This window comes from Mustela nivalis, assembly GCF_964662115.1.
Source record: "Mustela nivalis genome assembly, chromosome: 17".
Classification (NCBI taxonomy): domain Eukaryota; kingdom Metazoa; phylum Chordata; class Mammalia; order Carnivora; family Mustelidae; genus Mustela; species Mustela nivalis.
Genome location: NC_139036.1, coordinates 45,381,032 through 45,399,615, shown reverse-complemented (window position 1 = coordinate 45,399,615; position 18,584 = coordinate 45,381,032). Strand labels below are relative to the sequence as shown.

The 18,584-nt window shown below is 39.4% G+C and overlaps 1 protein-coding gene across 1 annotated transcript in view; it reads left to right on the top strand.

The window, feature by feature from the left end:
* NSF (N-ethylmaleimide sensitive factor, vesicle fusing ATPase) overlaps positions 1-18,584 on the top strand; it is a gene marked incomplete at its 5' end in the record, with an annotated part of 150,442 nt that overhangs the window by 89,718 nt on the left and 42,140 nt on the right. The window contains 6 exon segments of the mRNA XM_082706496.1: positions 1,331-1,496; positions 2,275-2,349; positions 2,485-2,672; positions 10,866-10,961; positions 13,075-13,231; positions 16,414-16,547. Coding sequence (XP_082562622.1) covers positions 1,331-1,496; positions 2,275-2,349; positions 2,485-2,672; positions 10,866-10,961; positions 13,075-13,231; positions 16,414-16,547 — 816 coding nt within the window.

Below are 18,584 nucleotides of genomic sequence, written 5' to 3'. Positions count from 1 at the left end.
ATAGAAATAAATCCACATAATGTTAACAGCATTTATCTTTAGGTATTATATAGTATATATCATAGGTAGGATATGACAAAACTTATTTTTAACTTACTTCCATTTGTTTTACAACTTTTGCTCAGTTAACATCTAATGCTTTTATAATGAAGTAAAAAAGCCCCAACTCTTGGGGTGGGGGGGGAAGATTCTATCCTTACCAGAGGTTTAATGAATACCAGCCATATCTAATCCTGAATTTCATTATGCTCATCACTTATATTATCCATATAAGTTATATTCATTTTCACCTGTTTTGTTAATCCCTGATATTTTGTTTGTTTGTTTAAAAACAAAAAAAAGAAAAGAGGGCGCCTGGGTGGCTCCTGGATTAAGCCGCTGCCTTCGGCTCAGGTCATGATCTCGGGGTCCTGGGATCAAGGTCCGCATCGGGCTCTCTGCTCAGCAGGGAGCCTGCTTCCCTCTCTCTCTGCCTGCCTCTTTGTCTACTGTGATATCTCTCTGTCAAATAAATAAATAAAATCTTTAAAAAAAAAGAAAAGAAAAGAAAAGAGAATTTATGGAGTATACTTCCTTTTTTGGTTCCTATAAGAGACTTAAGTACTTGAATATAAATTGTTAGAGGGTCCATGTTAACCTAATGAATTATCAGCATTTGAAAGTATTTGCATATATTAGAAGTTTATAATATATACACTATTTTCTTGGAACGATGCCTCTGTCTTCAGTAAACTCCCTTGACTGCTCTTTCTATAAACTATGTCTCTGTTCTCACTTTACTGTTAGGAAGAAGTCCTTTGTTTTCATGTGATATAACCAAATGTGAATCATGGTCACCTCCTTCTGTCATCTGCCCACTTCCCAGTTGACTTCCAGATAGAGTCACTGCTTAGTTATATAATATGACAAACGTTAAGCCTGCTGCAGCCGGGACAGTGTTCTCACCAAAACTCAAGGAAAATGGGGAGGGAGTTGCCAGTCACTGACTTAAGATAGGCCCCTGATAATTATGAGTTCTCCTTTCCAATAGTGAGAAAAGAAATGCGTGTCAATGAACAGGTTGTTATTTGATGGACTTTTCACATTCATTAGTATATAATGTGTATTTTTGCTTAATGACTATTAAATGTGAGGTTCTGGAATGCCTTTTCAGTTTGTAGAATTCTGAGAATGCACTTCCAGTACCTCCAGCAGGGTAGAAGCCATGAGTATAACTGCTGTATTTATTAGTCAAAATGGAGCAAAAGCCGTCTGTGACGGCTTTCTTTGACTAGTTTGTTTAGTGATATATTCAAATTATGACCTTCACTCTAATTCTTTCCCTCACTAGCTTGGTGCAAACAGTGGTTTGCACATCATCATCTTTGATGAAATTGATGCCATCTGCAAGCAGAGAGGAAGCATGGCCGGCAGCACAGGAGTTCACGACACTGTCGTCAACCAGTTGCTGTCCAAAATTGATGGGGTAGAGCAGCTGAACAACATCTTAGTCATTGGTATGTTTGCTTTAAAAAAAAAAAAATGATTTCAAAAACATTAGACACACAGGTTCTGAATTAAGCTCTGTGTAGGTGATGGTTAATACTGTGTTGCTCGTGTTTCCAAATTAGAATCAGGTATACTGAAGTATCTTAAGTGCCTATTTTAATGTATGGCCTTAATAGGACAAATAAAAGATGGGGGTCAGTGACTCATAGGTAGATGCTCATAGCTCACAGATGAAAAAGGCAGCACAGAATAATGCAGTGGTTTTCACACTGCGCCCTATAGGCCTCCAGGGGCCCTCAGAGGTACCTCACAGTCTGTGAGTGAGCTTCAGATCATGTCTCCCAATTATAACTTCTTCTTTTAACTGTTTCCTGTACAGAGGTTCTCCCAAGATGACTTTAAAAAAACAAGACAAAACTTCTGATATTTATGGAGATTGAAAACCTTTGGCCTACCGAAAAGGAGAGGGCAAATCATGTTCACATTGTCCCTCCTCACTTTGACAGGTTACTTAGCCTCTGTAAACCTCTGAACTCCCTGAACCTTGAAGTTTTCATTACATTTACATTCCATTGGCAGGATAGTGAAATACTAAATTAGAGTCTTCAGGTATTTCCATTAGAACAGATCAAGAACAAATGATATTTTTATTTGAGAATAATTGGTTTTCCACTTGACCTTTATAAAATATCTTAGCTTGTTTGAGAAATTATTCTTACATATACTGAAGGGACATTTTATCTTACTTTTGAACTTTTGTTGTTTTTTTTTGAAATCTGTGCTCAGGAATGACCAACAGACCAGACCTGATAGATGAGGCTCTCCTTCGACCTGGAAGACTGGAAGTTAAAATGGAGATAGGTAGGCAGAGTGCTGTGGCCTAACGTTGGTTAGAAAAGTTGTGTATCACGAGGAGCACAATGTTTACCTGCTTAAGTACCTATAAGAAAAACATTAGGGTTATAATAACTTCTATTTTATTTTCAATTTTACCAGGCTTACCAGATGAGAAAGGTCGACTACAGATCCTTCACATCCACACTGCAAGGATGAGAGGGCATCAGTTACTCTCTGCCGACGTAGACATTAAAGAACTGGCTGTGGAGACCAAGAATTTCAGCGGTGCTGAACTGGAGGGGCTGGTGCGGGCCGCACAGTCCACCGCTATGAACCGACACATCAAGGTCAGGAACGTCCGCTAGCACGTTAGGGATCTGCAGCTCTCTCAGTGCTGTGTCAGTGTCAGTGTTCTTTCTCTTGCCTTTCAAACCTGCCAAGGGCTGTGGTAGTGCTGACTTTGGCAGAGAAGAGACATGGTAAAAGGAATAGGAATTGTCCGCTGTCCAAGTTCGGAGTGGCAGAAAGTAGAGGTTGGCGGCCTCTGCCCCAGGGTAACACGAACACTTCTGCCTTGGGTTGCCGCCGTCTGATACAAATATGTGACGATGAAGAGTTGGAAGAGTTTGATTTTTAATCTTTGTGCTGTGTTGAGTTGTAACACGTCATACGAAGTTGGGTTTTTCTGCAATGCTCGAATTGTGGGGGCTGCTTCTGTTCAGCCCATACACTGAAATACCTGTTTTCTGAGTATTAAACTGGAGACACAAAGATGATGAACCATGACCTCTCCCCTCAAGGAATTGCGAGTCAGGTGGATAGACATGTTTCTAAATGAGTACAATAATGTTATTGATGCCATGGTAGGCCAGGATACTTCTATGTTGAAAAAGTGCTTTTGAGTCTTTACTAAAACTTCTCTTCAGGGATAGATGGGTGACTCCCAAATGTATGTCTTCATCTCTTGAAAGCTGCTTTCTCCCACTTTCAGATTTACACAAAGGACCTCTACATCGATGTTCTATCAGGTTTCAAATTTAATACTCCAAAACCAAATTCACTCTTTTTTTTTTTTTTTTTTTTTTTTTTTTTACTGCTTTCCTTCCTGTTCCTTTTTTCCTGTTTATCCCAATTTCCAAGGCATAAAACTTCAGGAATATCTTTAATTCCTGCCACTCTCCTGTGTCCTACATCAAGTCGCTTGTCAAATTTTGTCGCTTCTATCTTGGCAGTGTCCTCCAGTTTGTACCCACCTTCTGTTTGATTAACTTTCCTGTTTCATACTGTTCTACCCTACAGAACCTTTCAGTATATGTGCTGCCGAAGCGAGCACCCTACAGAACCTTTCAGAACAAAGTACGACTTCTTAGCCTGATCCTTAAGATCCTCTAGATCTGACCCTAAACGGGCCTTTCCACGTGTGTTCCCAGTTATTCTCCATACTTCAGCCAAACTGAAATCCTCATTGGTCTTCAGACATTAATTTATTTTTTCACCTCTCTGCTTTAGTGGGAGTCTTTACCCTTTTGGTTTACTTCTCTTTAATACCTAGTTCAGATGCCACCACTTTCATCAAACCTTTTCTTTTCTTTTTTTTTAAAGATTTTATGTATTTATTTGACAGACAGAGATCACAAGTAGGCAGAGAGGCAGGCAGAGAGAGAGAGAGAGGGAAGCAGGCTTCCTGTGTAGCAGGGAGCCCGATGTGGGGCTCGATCCCAGGACTCTGAGATCATGACCCGAGCCGAAGGCAGCAGCCCAAACCACTGAGCCACCCAGGCGCCCCTCATCAAACCTTTTCTGATTGTGTCCTTTAAGACGGATGTCTTGTCTTCCTTCTTGAAATAGTAATGTATCACTTAAGGTACTTGCGGTTCACTTTGGTTCACAGTAGCTTTATCCAGCACCTTCCCTATGCCAGACACTGGGCTGGCAGTGAATGCTACTACACCTGGAAGAGGTAAACCGCCTACCCTGTGCAGCCTGTGGTTTCCTCAGTAACAGCAAGGACAGGAGACATAAGGAAGTGAAAGGGTATTAGATGTGGTCAGCTCGTGGTGTGAGAGTGTGCTCTGCAGAGACATTTCTGGGTGAACGCATCTCTTGGAGGGGTAGGACGTTTAGGTAGAAGGCAAAGGAACAGAGGCACAAAATAGCATGGTGCTTTAGGGTAATTCAGTATCCCTTCAGCATAAAAGGTAGGGGAGGGGAGGTAGAAGGAGACATTGTGGGGAATAAGTCTAGGAGACTAAAGCAGGGAATGGAGCACAAAGAGCCTTTTGTATTGTGCTAAGAAGTATGGATTTTTTTCCTGCGAGTAGTGCTAAGCCATTGAAGAGTTTTAAGAAAAGCAGCGACATAGTGTTAAAACATAAGCTCACTCTGGCAGCTGTGTCGAGTGGAGTATTGATGGGAGTGGAGTTGGGTTGGGAACATCCTGTCACTGGTTCTATCCCGAGGACTGTGACCCATAAGCCATATCCAGCTTACCACCAACTTTTATAAATAAAGTTTTGGGGGAACACACCCATTTATGTGTACGTTGTCAGTGGCTGCTTTCATGCTACAGTGGTAGAGATTGAGTATTTGCAACAAGGATTGCATGGCCCCCCAAGCCTAAAATATTTACTGTCTCATTCTTTACAGAAAAAGTTCGCCAATCCCTGTTCTAGACTTTAAGTCCATATCTTATTCGTGTCTGAGTATCCCACAGTGCCCCAAATAGGTCTAAATACCGAGAACATAGCAGGTGTTTGGTAAGTGTTTCTAAAATTAGTAAACTGATGTATGTATTCTGAACCAAGCTCTACCCATGAGTCACAATTTCCCTACATAATAGAAGTGACTTTGTTCTAGCTCAGGACTGCCAGAGGTCAGGATAGTGTGGAAATCCAGTGTTGGGTCCTTTATAGAATGGGGCCATCCATCATCTATTCATTCTTCCATCCTTTCTTCTTGCCATAAGAAATATCTTAAAAGTGATGGGGACTCAAGAAGAATTGTGTAAATGATGTGAGGAGTGTTCCCCACCATACTGATCTTTCATCTTAGGCCACATCAGTGCATCTTGGTGTAATCCAGTGACTGGTGTATTATCAAAGCTTTCATAGCCAATGGCCACTGGATTTTTCTCTTAGTCACTTGTCATTTTTGCCACAATATTCCTATCTCAAAATGTCATTCTAAACCATTCTCTCCTAAGAAACATGCCTTTCTTCAAGTATATATTAGATTTATCTACACACAAAGCACTGAGTAGTGGTGGAAAGATCACAGGTTTTATAGTCAGAAGGTGTGGCTACGGATTATACTTCTTTCACTTTTTCATTTCTTTCTAACCTTTTTAAAGATTTTAAAAATTTATTTCTTAGAGAGCACGTGCCGGGGGATCAGGGGGAGAAGCAGGCCCCTTGCAAGTGGGTTCGATCCCAGAACCCTGGGTTCATGACCTGAGCTGAAGGTAGATGCTTAGCCAACTGAGCCACCCAGCACCCCTGACTTTTTTATTTCTGTCAAGGGGAAATAACTACTTACCTCATCAGGTTTTTGTGAAAATCAAATACTATATATGAAAGTGCCTTACAAACCATATGAAAGTTAATTATTTCCATTTTTGTTATTATTGACTAATTTGAGAACCATATATATCCTTTCCAATGCCTGAGTTTCTGAATTTTTTGACTGTTCAGTTACAATTTTTTCCATTGTAAATATTAGTAACGACTGTACAGAATATATATCCTTAAGATTTGCAAGTAAAGGGGTGCCTGGGTGGTTCAGTGGGTTAAAGCCTCTGCCTTCAGCTCAGGTCATGGTCCCGGGATCTTGAGATCAAGCCCCATATCCGGCTCTCTGCTCAGCGGGGAGCCTGCTTCCCCCCCCTCTCTGCCTGCCTCTCTGCCTGCTTGTGATCTCTGTCTGTCAAATAAATAAATAAAATCTTAAAAAAAAAAAAAAAGATTTGCAAGTAAAAAGTAGTGCAAATAGTTGATATGCTTGCCTTCACTTTTCTCATGTGGTTACTTTTAAACTTAAGGTAATATATATTGACTTGTGATCAATATCTTTTATACCAAAGAGCTTTTGATTTTTTTTCAGTATCAATAGAATATCTAATACAAGGGCACTTCAGGCTGTTCAGGCACTTCAGGAAAGAGAAGGATTTAAAGGACACTAACCCTAGCTCCCAAGAAGAAATAATGTGAACATTTATCTTCTTTTCTATGTTTTTAAAAATCTCTGTTGTCAAACATCTTGAAACACTCTTTTCCCAACAAGACTCCTCAGCTGATCAAAAGACATACAGTTGTAATGCTTCCATTGTTGGAGATGTTCATAGCTTCACTAGTAGTGATTGATGAGTAAGTATTTAATTTGAAGCTTATGCCCTGAAATTGTTATACAATTTTAAAACATCCACAGCATTTACTTGTTTGTTCTACTTTCCTGTCTTTGTATTATAAAAAGCCATGATCGGTTTTATTTTGCATCCTTTTCAAAAGATTTAGGCTTGAATAAAGTCAGGTACACTCAAGTCTTCCCTGTTAAACTGTTTGGGTTTTTTTTTCCCCCAAGTTTTCTGAAACATGGAGAGAATCCAGTCATAAACACCTGATGTTCATGTCATTTGTACTTGAGCCCATGTTTGTAGGCAACTGAAATTCATGTGACATTTGGTTGGTTTTTCTTGAAAGGAATTTCTGCTTCAGGTAGAAAAGATTCATAACCCAAATTTCTTGTGCTCTAATGGGTTGTAAGGAGGTAAATTGAGGACATGTACTCACACACAGCACACAACACTCTACTTGAATCAAAGCCCTGATTTATGCTTGCAGAATTTCAATAAAATTATTTCTTGTTTTCTGTAGAATTTTGATTGATTAAGGTCATTCTACCCTTAATTTAAGAGGAATGATAAGAACTTTGAAAGGTCAGATTTAAAAGGTTATGAAATTTAAGGGTGACCACTTGATATTTGCTAGTGTTGAAATACAAGTTTATTAGTTTTTGCAGGTATAAGCTGAAAGATGTTGCCTCTTCTATATTGATTAGCCGTTATAAATAAAATGCAGGAAAAAATCACAGTAATTCAGACAAAAGAGAAAAGGTTTTCTGAATGAGTAAAAATTCAGAATTGTAGAATATTTTAAAATTAGATTTTACTAATTTTGATAAAATAGTAAAAGTTAGCTAAGAGAAGTCCTTAGAAAACTTAATGAATGGCCAGGAATAATTTATAATTATAATATTGGTTATTTACAGTTGGGTAACTTCTAAAATTCCTGGCATGCCTAAAAACTTGCTCTAAAATAACTCTCCCCTAGCCATCTTAATTCACTTTTAATTCATCAGGTGAGTCCTTTCTTAATAATAAAAAGACAAATTTCACACAGCTTCAGTCCTGAAATCTATCATATTTTTGGACAAATGTCAAAATTTTATGATTTTCCCCTCATATGGCTATATGTTTCATCATTTGAGTTCACTTTCACCAGCAGAGGAAATCAAAACACGAAACGTTATAGTAGAAACTCAGGGCTCTATACGGAAGGGGACATTGAGAATGAGGCTGGAGACTGGAGGCTTCATTGGGGTTTTAACATGATTCTATCAGAGCTCCTTTTTCACTTTGACCTGAGAGTTGACACCTTGTAGAATCCTTTTTAAGATGTGTTGGAAAGTTTTAATCAGAGTTAAAACCTTTATATAAGATTACCTCGGAAGGAAGTCTTAATATCTACCCTTAGTTAAATTATCCTACCCTTAATTTAAGAAAACTTTGAGTCTTGTATAAGGATAAAATAGATAATGAGTATGATGAATGTATATGATAATGTATATGAACATACTTTATAAACTGTAAAGCACTGGGGTACTTGGGTGGCTCAGTCAGTTAAGCATCTGCCTTTAGCCCAGGTCATGATCCCAGGGTCCTGGGATTGAGCCCCACATTGGGCTCCCTGCTCAGCGGGCAGCCTGCTTCTCCCTCTCCCTCTGTCTCTCCACCAACCCCCACCTAGCTTGTGTTTGCTCTCTCTTGTGCTCAAATAAGATAAATAAAGTATTTTAAATAAAAATAAACTACAAAGCACTGTAGAGATTATATATTATGAACTGAGCACTGTAATTTTTTTCATAGAGGTGCATGTTTCCTGTAACACTTTTTCCTTTCTTTAACTTAGAAATGTCAAATAAATGTGGTTAATTTTTTTTTTAAGATTTTTTATTTATCTATTTGACAGACAGAGATCACAAGTAGGCAGAGAAAGAGGAGGAAGCAGGCTCCCCGCCAAGCAGAGAGCCGGATGCGGGGCTCAATCCCAGGACCCCGGGACCATGACCCGAGCCAAAGGCAGAGGCTTTAACCCACTGAGCCACCCAGGCACCCCGTGGTTAATATCTTTTTAAGGTTTTATTTATTTGTGAGAGCACGAGTAGGGGAAGGAGCAAAAAGGGAGGCAGAGAGAGAAAGAATCTCTCAAGGAGAACCCACACCAAGCGTGGAGCCTGACATGGGGCTCGATCCCGGGATCCCAAGTTCATGACCCAAGCCGAAACCGACAGTTAGATGCTCAACAGACTGAGCCACCCAAGTGCCCCAAATATGGTTAATACTTGTCAAATGCCTAACAAGTGTCAATGAAAACCCTATTAATAATTTAAATGCTAATTGTTTTCTGTATTTAAGTAGGATCTTTTATTATATCTATTCAAATATTATTTGTTATTTTTTTTAAAATATAGAAGTCATGTATGAATACTTTTCTTTGTAGAAGATTCAAGGATGCCAAATGAGGGAAAAGTGAGAAAGGCTTTCTCCAATACCCTTTCTCTTCCTGTCTGCAGAGGTAGCCAGCGTTTGAGTTATATCTGTATAGTCTGTTTTCCTTACATTTGCATTCATATATTTATATGCTTTAAAAAATTAATGGGGGGCACCTGGGTGGCTCAGTGGGTTAAAGCCTCTGCCTTCAACTCGGGTCATGATCCCAGGGTCCTGGGATCGAGCCCCACATCGGGCTCTCTGCTCGGTGGGGAGCCTGCTTCCCCCTCTGTCTCTGCCTGCCTCTCTGCCTACTTGTGCTCTCTCTCTCTCTCTGTGTCAAATGAATAAATAAAATTTTTTTTAATGGAATTATACTACAGTTGTGTTTTTCACTTGACAATGTATCTTGATTAGCTTTCCATATCAGCATATTTAAGTCTTCATTAGACAGATGTGGGGTTTTTTTCCACTCATGCTGACCAGCACTCATTGAATCTTTTAAACTGCAAAGACACAACTTTTTTTAGCTGCAGAAAACGTTTTTCCTTCTGTCTTACTGGTTTTTTCTTTATCAGCCTCTCTCTTCTCTCCTTCTGAGACTCCTCTCGAGTCAGTGTTAAATTTCTAGATAGATCTTCCATGCTTCTTAACCTCTCTCTTTCACTCTGTCATTTCATGGGATTTGGGGCAGGGAGGGAGATAAATAAATACGTTCTGTTTGCCATCTTGATCCAGTTTCCTGACATAGTTCCTTTTATCCCATGAGACTGATTTTTTACAAAATGTCTGTCATTTCATTTGTCTCAACAATCTGTTCCTAAAGGAACATGAGTCATATTTTATAGAAATCAATGAAAGGTTGGTATTGCTTAATATACTTTTGTTTTACAGTCAGATTTTTTGGGGAAGATACCTTCTTTAAAAAACGCAGTGCCATTTAAAAATTAGACTCACTTGCCTTGTGCTATTGGGAGTGAGCCCAGTCGCATTAAAAAGCGTGTTGGTATCTCAGTCACTCATCAGGTTCAGGCAGCTCCAAGTGCTGATAAAGGCCTTGATGCTTCTCCAGATGTCTGTTCTAAGTGTTAGCTCCAGGTGCAGTAAGCAGAATATTTGGAGCTGGCATATGGTTTCTCAACCACAAGGTATGACTACAAATCAAGTTGTAGGACCTTGGTCTTCTAGAATAATGGTTCACAAACCTACTTAAGTATCAGAATCACCTGTGGCACTTTATGAAAATATAAATGTATGGACCCTCTGTTGGACCTGTTAGATCAAAATCCTGAAGGGAGTGGGTCTGGGCTTCTGTATATCTTTAAAGGCTCTGGAGATGATGCTGGTATGCAGCCAAGGATGAGAACCACTGTTCTTAGAGACCCTCAGTATATATTTTCTCCTCCTTTGCCTTATTTGTGGGGGGGAAGAGGGAAGCTATCCAGCATTCTTTGGTCAAATGTGTCATAATTTTCTTAACTGGTGCCCTCCTGCTAGACATTTAATTTGCTTCTAATCTTCTGTTATTATAAATCACTCTAATAGATATCCTGATATATATAACTTTGCATACATTTGTGGATATATTCATGGGATAAATTCCTAGAAGTGGATTTGTTCAGGCAAAGGTTATGTACGTTTGTGAATTTGAGAGAGATTTTTTTTTTTTTTTTGCCTGTGAAGAGACACCTTTTAAGTCTTCAGGCATTACACTCTTAGACTGAAAATATTCTTACGTCTTGGAAGTCCTTACATTTTTGTTTCCATTTCTAATTAGGCTAGTACTAAGGTGGAAGTGGACATGGAGAAAGCAGAGAGCCTGCAGGTGACAAGAGGAGACTTCCTTGCTTCTTTGGAGAATGATATCAAACCAGTGAGTATGGACACTGAGTGATGGACAAGCCAAAAAATAATCATTATTCAAGAGAAAAGGAAACGCCATTTTGCACAATATTCTGTAAGGTTATATCATACATACTTTTTAACAACCAGAAATCTCAATATTGGAAGTGTCCTACATGAGAACCGTTTGCACATCAATGCTGGTGACTGGGTAATTAATCGGTACTTACTTGAAATTATTTCTCATGATTGGGACAGTGCCGTCTCGTAGCACTGGGTCCTGTCAAACTTAACTTTTGCCATTCAATTGGATGTCAATGAGATCTCATTTTGGTCTTGATTTGTACCTCACTGATTACTTATGAATTTAAGCATCTTTCCGTGTGTTTATTGGCCATACGAATGTCTTCTGTGAAATGCTGTTTGTGTCTTTTGCCTATGTTTCTGCCGTATTGCTTATTCTTTACTTTTATTTGGTCTGCATAAGTTCCTTATGTAGTCTTAACAATAATTATTTGTTGCGAGTATCTCCTTTAAAGACAAAAATCAATTTGTTTTAGCCCTGTCTACTTTATGATTGTTGTCTTTTAAATATAAAATAATTACTTTCAAAAGTTACTGAACAATGGAAATGACTTAATCTTTTGCTGCTGTCATTTGCAATAGCGAAAATTTTAGAGCCCAGCCTGACTGATTTATCCCAAGATTTTTTTTAATGAAAATATTTTGGCTACCAGGAAGGGGAAAAACTAAGATAACTTACTTAAGTAATTAATAACTTACTTTTATTTATTGCACGGATCTGGGGGATAAAACAGAAAATAAAATGACAGGATAAGTAGGGAAGACTCCTACATATGGTTGGGCTGGGGGGGGTCACTGTTTCCTGGTTCAGGTATCTCGCTGCTGCTCTTGTGAGGCTTGGACTATGTACTTGTACTTGGATTGTCTACCTATTTCCTACAGTAGCCATTCAACCAGTATTTCCTAGGCTCCTCCTTTATAACTTTATATAGGGCCATTCAGTTTCCCATATCCAGAACAGGGAATGATAACTTTCCTCTGTATTCAGGAATCAAAAGACTAGTGTGTGCACGGACAAGAGGGTGGTCTGCAGAGTGATTTGGTGGCAAAGTAACAGAGTAATGAAACCACAGTGTATTGTTAAGAGACAGTATTACAGAGAATGACTTTCTGTGAGGTATAAATTCTAATGTTAACATCATTCCATATGTTGGGTAATGAAAAACTGACTTTTTGAGGGATGTGATAATTTTTTAAGATTTGAAAATCTCAAGACATGTGACCCTTAGATTATGTTGGGTTTTCCTACTCTTGTCTTCACTTGTTAACCTTATGAAAACAAAATTCATTTAAGTCACTAAGTACTAACATTACTGACTCCTCTTGGTAGCTGGTTTGATGGGAGTTACAATGTGAAAGTAGAAGTTGAAAATGAAGAGGGATGTGATTGAAGCTCTAAAACGTAGCGAGCACACTTAAGATGATTATATATAGTAATTGCTTTTATTTCTGTTTTCTCATACTTTAGTCTTTCAGTATAGCTGCCCATTTCTACCTCCTTGTAAATCTTTTATTTAGAAACCTAGGCTAACCTTGGTGCCATTGAACTTATGTCCCCTGCTACCTAGCTGATGTGGACAAGATCTTCTCATTACCATTCATTTCCCATTTGAATCCAAGACACCTACAGTCAGTGTGAGGATAGTATCTCCGTCTGCTGAGCCAATTGCTTCTAATTTCTAAGTCCGTGACCTCTTTTTCTCTTTGTTCTTAACAGAAGGCTACATCCAACATACTCCTTACAGAAACAAGTACATTGAAACTACCCTTTCTCAGAGATTTATGAGGGTGTGGGCTCTTATAGAATCTGACCATAGAATCTATGTTTTATTCCATTAAGTCACCCAAAGTAACTCCCCTAACCACTAGGTAAAAGGATAAATGAGAAATTATAAAATAATGGTTTCTTTGTTTTTGCTTTTATTTGCTTTTTAAGCTTTTTACATTAATATGGGATATTGCTCAGCTCTTTTAGTGTGTAGGAATTACTACTCATCTTTAAGTATTTTCGTTTTTATACTAACACCCAAAATGCTTTAAATTATCCTTTTCCTCCATAGGCATTTGGCACAAACCAAGAGGATTATGCAAGTTACATTATGAATGGTATTATCAAATGGGGTGATCCAGTTACACGAGTTCTAGAAGATGGGGAGCTGCTGGTTCAGCAGACTAAAAATAGTGACCGCACACCACTGGTTAGCGTCCTTTTGGAAGGTGAGAAAGAATGAGCAGATGGCATTAAAAGCAAAAAACAAAACAAAACAAAACAAAAACCCCAAAAAACTAAAAACCCACTTTTAGAAAGTTATTTAGCACATTCCAGAAAAATGAAATATTTTCTATTCTAAATCTATTCATGATCTAAAAATAGTGATCTAGTCTATGTAACAATATTGTGTGTAAATGAAAATTTTCTTGGGGTAGAATGTCACTGATGAATGATAGCAACTAGTTTTCTTGTGGGATAATATCTAAATTTCTGTTACTTACTAGACTGTATGCTACCACAGAGTACTTGAGTCAATTAAATAACTGTCCACTGAGTGCTATGTTATGTAATAGACTATATGATAGCACATAGTACTCAATTCAATTAAATCAGTATTCATTGAGTAAAATGCTTTAGGCATTGAACTGGTTGCTGGAGATACAAGGACTCAGAACTCGGTCTGATCACAAAGAAAAGACATGTAAACAAATTCTTAACTACAGTATATGTGTGTAAATGGGTGTGTGAATGCAAGTCACTTTGCCCAGGGATGATCAAAGAAAGTGAAGGATAGTGTTTAATTTAAACTTTGAAGGATTAGTTAGGATTTTACCAAGTAGACAGAAAAGCAGGGACATTCTATTCACTAGTTACTTGTTTACAGTTATGATTAGTACAACAGAAAGGTTTGTTGAGTCCACATGACAGAGGGATCTAACTCCTTCCAAAGTCTGGGAGTGAGGGCCTCCTAAAACCCATTAAGCCAAGACCTGAAGGATGAGGAGAAGCTGGCCCAGCAGAGTAATTGGGGAAGGTGTTCTGGGTAGAGGGAGCAGCAGGTGAAAGAGGCCTGGGGAGGAAGGGAATTGAAACAGATAGGGGCATTGGCTAGACATGAAACTAAAGTAGTAGACAGGAGCCAGTTGGTACACAGTCTTGTAGACCATATTGAAGATTCAGTCTCTGAGGGACAATAGAAGCCATTTGTAGGGCTTTACGCAGTGAAGTGACATGGTAAGATTTGTATTTTCAAAACATTATGAGTGCTTCATGGTAGAGAATAGATTGGAGGGTGAGAAAAGATACAGGAGAAACCAATGGTTAGAAGCAGTTGCATTAACACAACTTAATGAAAGCTGATTGTGGTTTAAAGTTACATAGGGTAGGGACTCCCGGGTGGTTCAGTCGGTTAAGTGTCTGCCTTTGGTTCTGGTCATGTCCCAGAGTCCTGGGGATAGAGCCCCGTGTTGGGAAATCCCTGCTCAGCAGGGAGCCTGCTTCTCCCTCTGCCCCTCACCCTACTTTTTTTTTTTTTTACGATTTTATTTATTTGACAGATCACAAGTAGGCAGAGAGGCAGGCAGAGAGAGAGAAGGGAGGAAGCAGGCTCCCCGCTGAGCAGAGAGCCCGATGCGGGGCTCGATCCCAAGACCCTGAAATCATGACCTGAGCTGAAGGCGGAGGCTTTAACCCACTGAGCCATCCAGGCTCCCCAGCCCCTCACCCTACTTGTGCTCTCTCTTATCTCTTTCTCTCTCAAATAAATGGGACTTCATTATTATTATTAGTTATTAATCACAATTAAGGAAACATTCTTTGAACTGTTATTTGCTGGTCACTCTTCTGGCACTTTACACTTATCTTATTTAAACCCCACTTTAATCCTCTGAGGGCAAATGCTTCCGTTTGGCCTATTTGGTAAATAGGGAAGCTAAACTTAGAAATATTAAGTAACTAGATTGAATATGGGGAAGTGTTATTAAGTATAACCGCCAGGTTTCTCGTATACATCGCCTGGTAAATGGTGCTATTTGCTAAGATTGGGAATACTGGTGAAGAAGCAGATTTCAGGAAGAAAAACTATGAGTTCAGTTTTGGATATGTTGAGTTTGAGGTTCCTATAAGATAATTCAATTGGGAATATTAACAGCCCATTGGATATGGGGGCTCAGAAGAGAGGCCTGGTTGGCAGTCACATTCATGAGTTGTCTGTATATATAGACTGTTGTTGAATCCATGGGAGTTGGGTAAGGTGGCTTACAGGAGGGGTGTTAAGTTGAGAAGAAGAGGGGGCCTAGAACTGATCTCTGAGATATGTCAACATTTAAAAACCAAGTAGAGCAGGAAGAGTAGACAAAGGAGACTGAGCAAGAGGTAAGAGGGAGAGAAAGAGAAGGAGCTCTCGCAGAAGTCAAGAGAAGTATTTTTAAAAAGAGGAGTTATCCATTGTATCAAATATTCCTAAGAAGCCAACAGGTAAAATATCTGTTGAATTTGGTGACCTAGAGATCATTGGTGACCCAGATGGGAGCCTGGTTCCGTGTAATGGCAGGGGAAGCCAGAGGGTTTGTTTGAGGATGGAGGGAAAATGAAAAGTGCAGGGGGCCAGTGCAGAAAATTGTTTGAGTAGTTCCATTTTGAAGGGAGAAGAAGGAGTGATGTTGAGGGGTGTGAGTCCAGAAAGAGTTTTTTGCTTTGTTTATTCAACTGTTAGGTAGACTAGAACATGCTGAAATGCTGTTGGACAGACTGTAGGGAAGAGGAAGAGATGGAACAAATGGGGAAGAGGATGTAGAGAGTGTCAAGTTCCTGAGAAGATGGACAGGAAGAATTGGTTGGTTCATGGATGGAACAGGGACTCATCTTCCATTTCACAGAAGGGAGAGAGGAAATGTCCAGAGACAGTTAAGTTTACAGATTTGGTTGCCTTTGTGAGAAGGCCTGACTAAATCTTTAAAATTTTAGCGTTTTAAGGCACATTTGCTTCTATAAGGCAGCTTTTCCCTGCCCACAATGTCATCTCATAAAAAGATCATATTTTTTTGTTAGACCTATGATTTGTTGGAACTCATAACGTGAGTATGGATATGCATTTGAACGCATTCTGTTTCTTTTTAAGAAACAAAACCCTTGCATTTTATGTATTTAGCCTGAAGTTTGAAAGATTATGACTGTGAGAAAGAAGGAAGGAATGTATTTCATCATACCTTTGAGAAATGCTAATCAGTTCATTAAGTTTAGTTGCTAATAAATAAGAGAAAACATGTCTGCTATAAAATTGTGTCAGGAAATGTTAATGAGCTACTAGTTGAGACCTCAGTACATTGTGGATAAACGTTTAAACTTGTTTTATTCCCTTTTGCTTAGGTTGGCTTTTTTCCCCTGACTTGCTCCTATCTTTGCACAGGCCCTCCTCATAGTGGGAAGACTGCTCTGGCCGCGAAGATTGCCGAGGAATCCAACTTCCCCTTCATCAAGATCTGTTCTCCTGATAAGATGATTGGCTTTTCTGAGACAGCCAAGTGTCAGGCCATGAAGAAGGTATCAAGATTTTTACTTTCATTTTAATCTCCAATCTCTTAGATACGGGTGTGTACACATGTACCTCTGTATCGATCTTTGTACATGTATATATGTAAAAGCCATAGCAACTATGTTCTCAAGTGGAGCTAGATTATCAGCAGAATTGGGGGGGGAAACAGTGACTGTGTTTTAGGTAGATTTAACTTTGTAATACGTTCCTTTTTTTTTTTTTTTTTAATGAACATATAATGTATTATTTGTTTCAGAGGTACAGGTCTGTGATTCATCAGTCTGTAATGCATTCTTATTAACATTTCTTTATCTTCCAAATTATGGATTTTTAAAAGATTTTATTTACTTGAGAGAGAGAGCCAGAGAGAGCATGAGTGTGGGGAGGGGCAGACAGAAAGGGAGAATCAGACTCCCTGCACAATAGGAAGCCTGGTTTGGGGCTCGATCCTGGGATCCTAAGATCATGACCTGAGCTGAAGGCAGATGCATAACTAACTGAGCCACCCAGCCGCCCCCAAATTTTGTTTTGTTTAATACGTATTACAGTTAATTTTTATTTCTTAGGTTTGTATTGACTCAACTGAAAGAAAGATCAAGTTAAAAGTATTTGAATAGAGGGGCCCTTGGGTGGCTCAGTCGATTGAGCATCCCATTCTTGATTTCTGCTCAGGTCACGATCTCAGGGTCCTGGGATTGAGCCCTGCGTTGGGCTCTGCTCTCAGCGCAGAGTCTTCTTGTACCTCTCCCTTTGCTCCTCCCTTTGTTCACGTTCTCTCTCTCTCTCTGTCAAAAATAAATAAAATCTTTAAAAATAAAAGTATTTGAGTGGAACAAATTCATTTAGGATTTTTTTTTAAAGATTTTATTTATTTGACAGACAGAGATCACAAGTAGGCAGAGAGGCAGGCAGAGAGAGAGGGGGAAGCAGGCTCCCTGCTGAGCAGAGAGCCTGATGCAGGGCTCCATCCCAGGACCCTGGGATCATGACCTGAGCCAAAGGCAGATGCTTTAACCCACTGAGCCACCCAGGTGCCCCTAGGATTTTTTTTTTAATCAGTGTACAGAATCACAGTGTTTGGGGTCAATTAGGTTGACTACATAGTTTGGGAAAGAACAGAGGTAACTCATTGGAAAGATAGTCTCAAAACCCCTACAAAGGGATGGTGGTCTATTAGGACCGTCAGAGTCTGCTTGGCAAGTTAGTGCAGCCCTCCTCCTTCTTCCTTTCTCTGAGTGCCGTGTGTCACCTTCTTAATGCAGCTGCTTTGAACCATCAGTGAAAGAGCAACAGAGAATAGAATCTTAGAGCTGAAAGGACTCTAAGACCCTCTGGTCCATCTCTCCTACATTCAAACAAATGCCGTGTATGGCTTCTAGGATAGTAAGTGGCTGCTCTTTAAAAACAACCAAAGTCACTGATGAAAATGTAGTGACCATTTCATGTCCCTTGGAGGCTTGTGTTCCCAGTGATACTCTGATTTGGTATACTCCCAGGCAATGAAGAAATTTTTTTTTTTTTGGTATCTAGTTGAAGTATTTCTTTTACTTAAATCTGATTTTTTCATGCTTGATCTTTCTTAGCTATGAGAATCAGAATCCAAGAAAAGAACTTTGAGGATTGAGGTGCTGCCTATAAAGACAACTCCAGAGTTCTTTAAACTTGCTCTTGGGCCCCCACTTTATAAAGATGGAGGGTACAGTGACTTTAGTTTTTTTTTTTTTTTTTTTTTTTTAAGGGAAGAGACTGCAGAGGAAAGATGATATTTTAAAAGAAGTAGTTTCCCAAAAAATGTAAGTTTGAGAGGCTAGCTTCTTGTTTGGTGAGATGGCAGAAGATTATTCAAGTAGCATGCTTGAAATGGATGGAGGGGGCCCGAGCTTGAACCAGGATTCGTGTCCTGTGCACTGTAGCATCAAGGTAAATATTCTGTGGGGCGCCTGATGGCTCAGTTGGTTAAGCGTCTGCCTTTGGCTCAGGTCATGATCCCAGGCTCCCCGGCCAGTGGGGAGTCCGCTCATACCTCTCTCTCTCCCTCTGCGCCG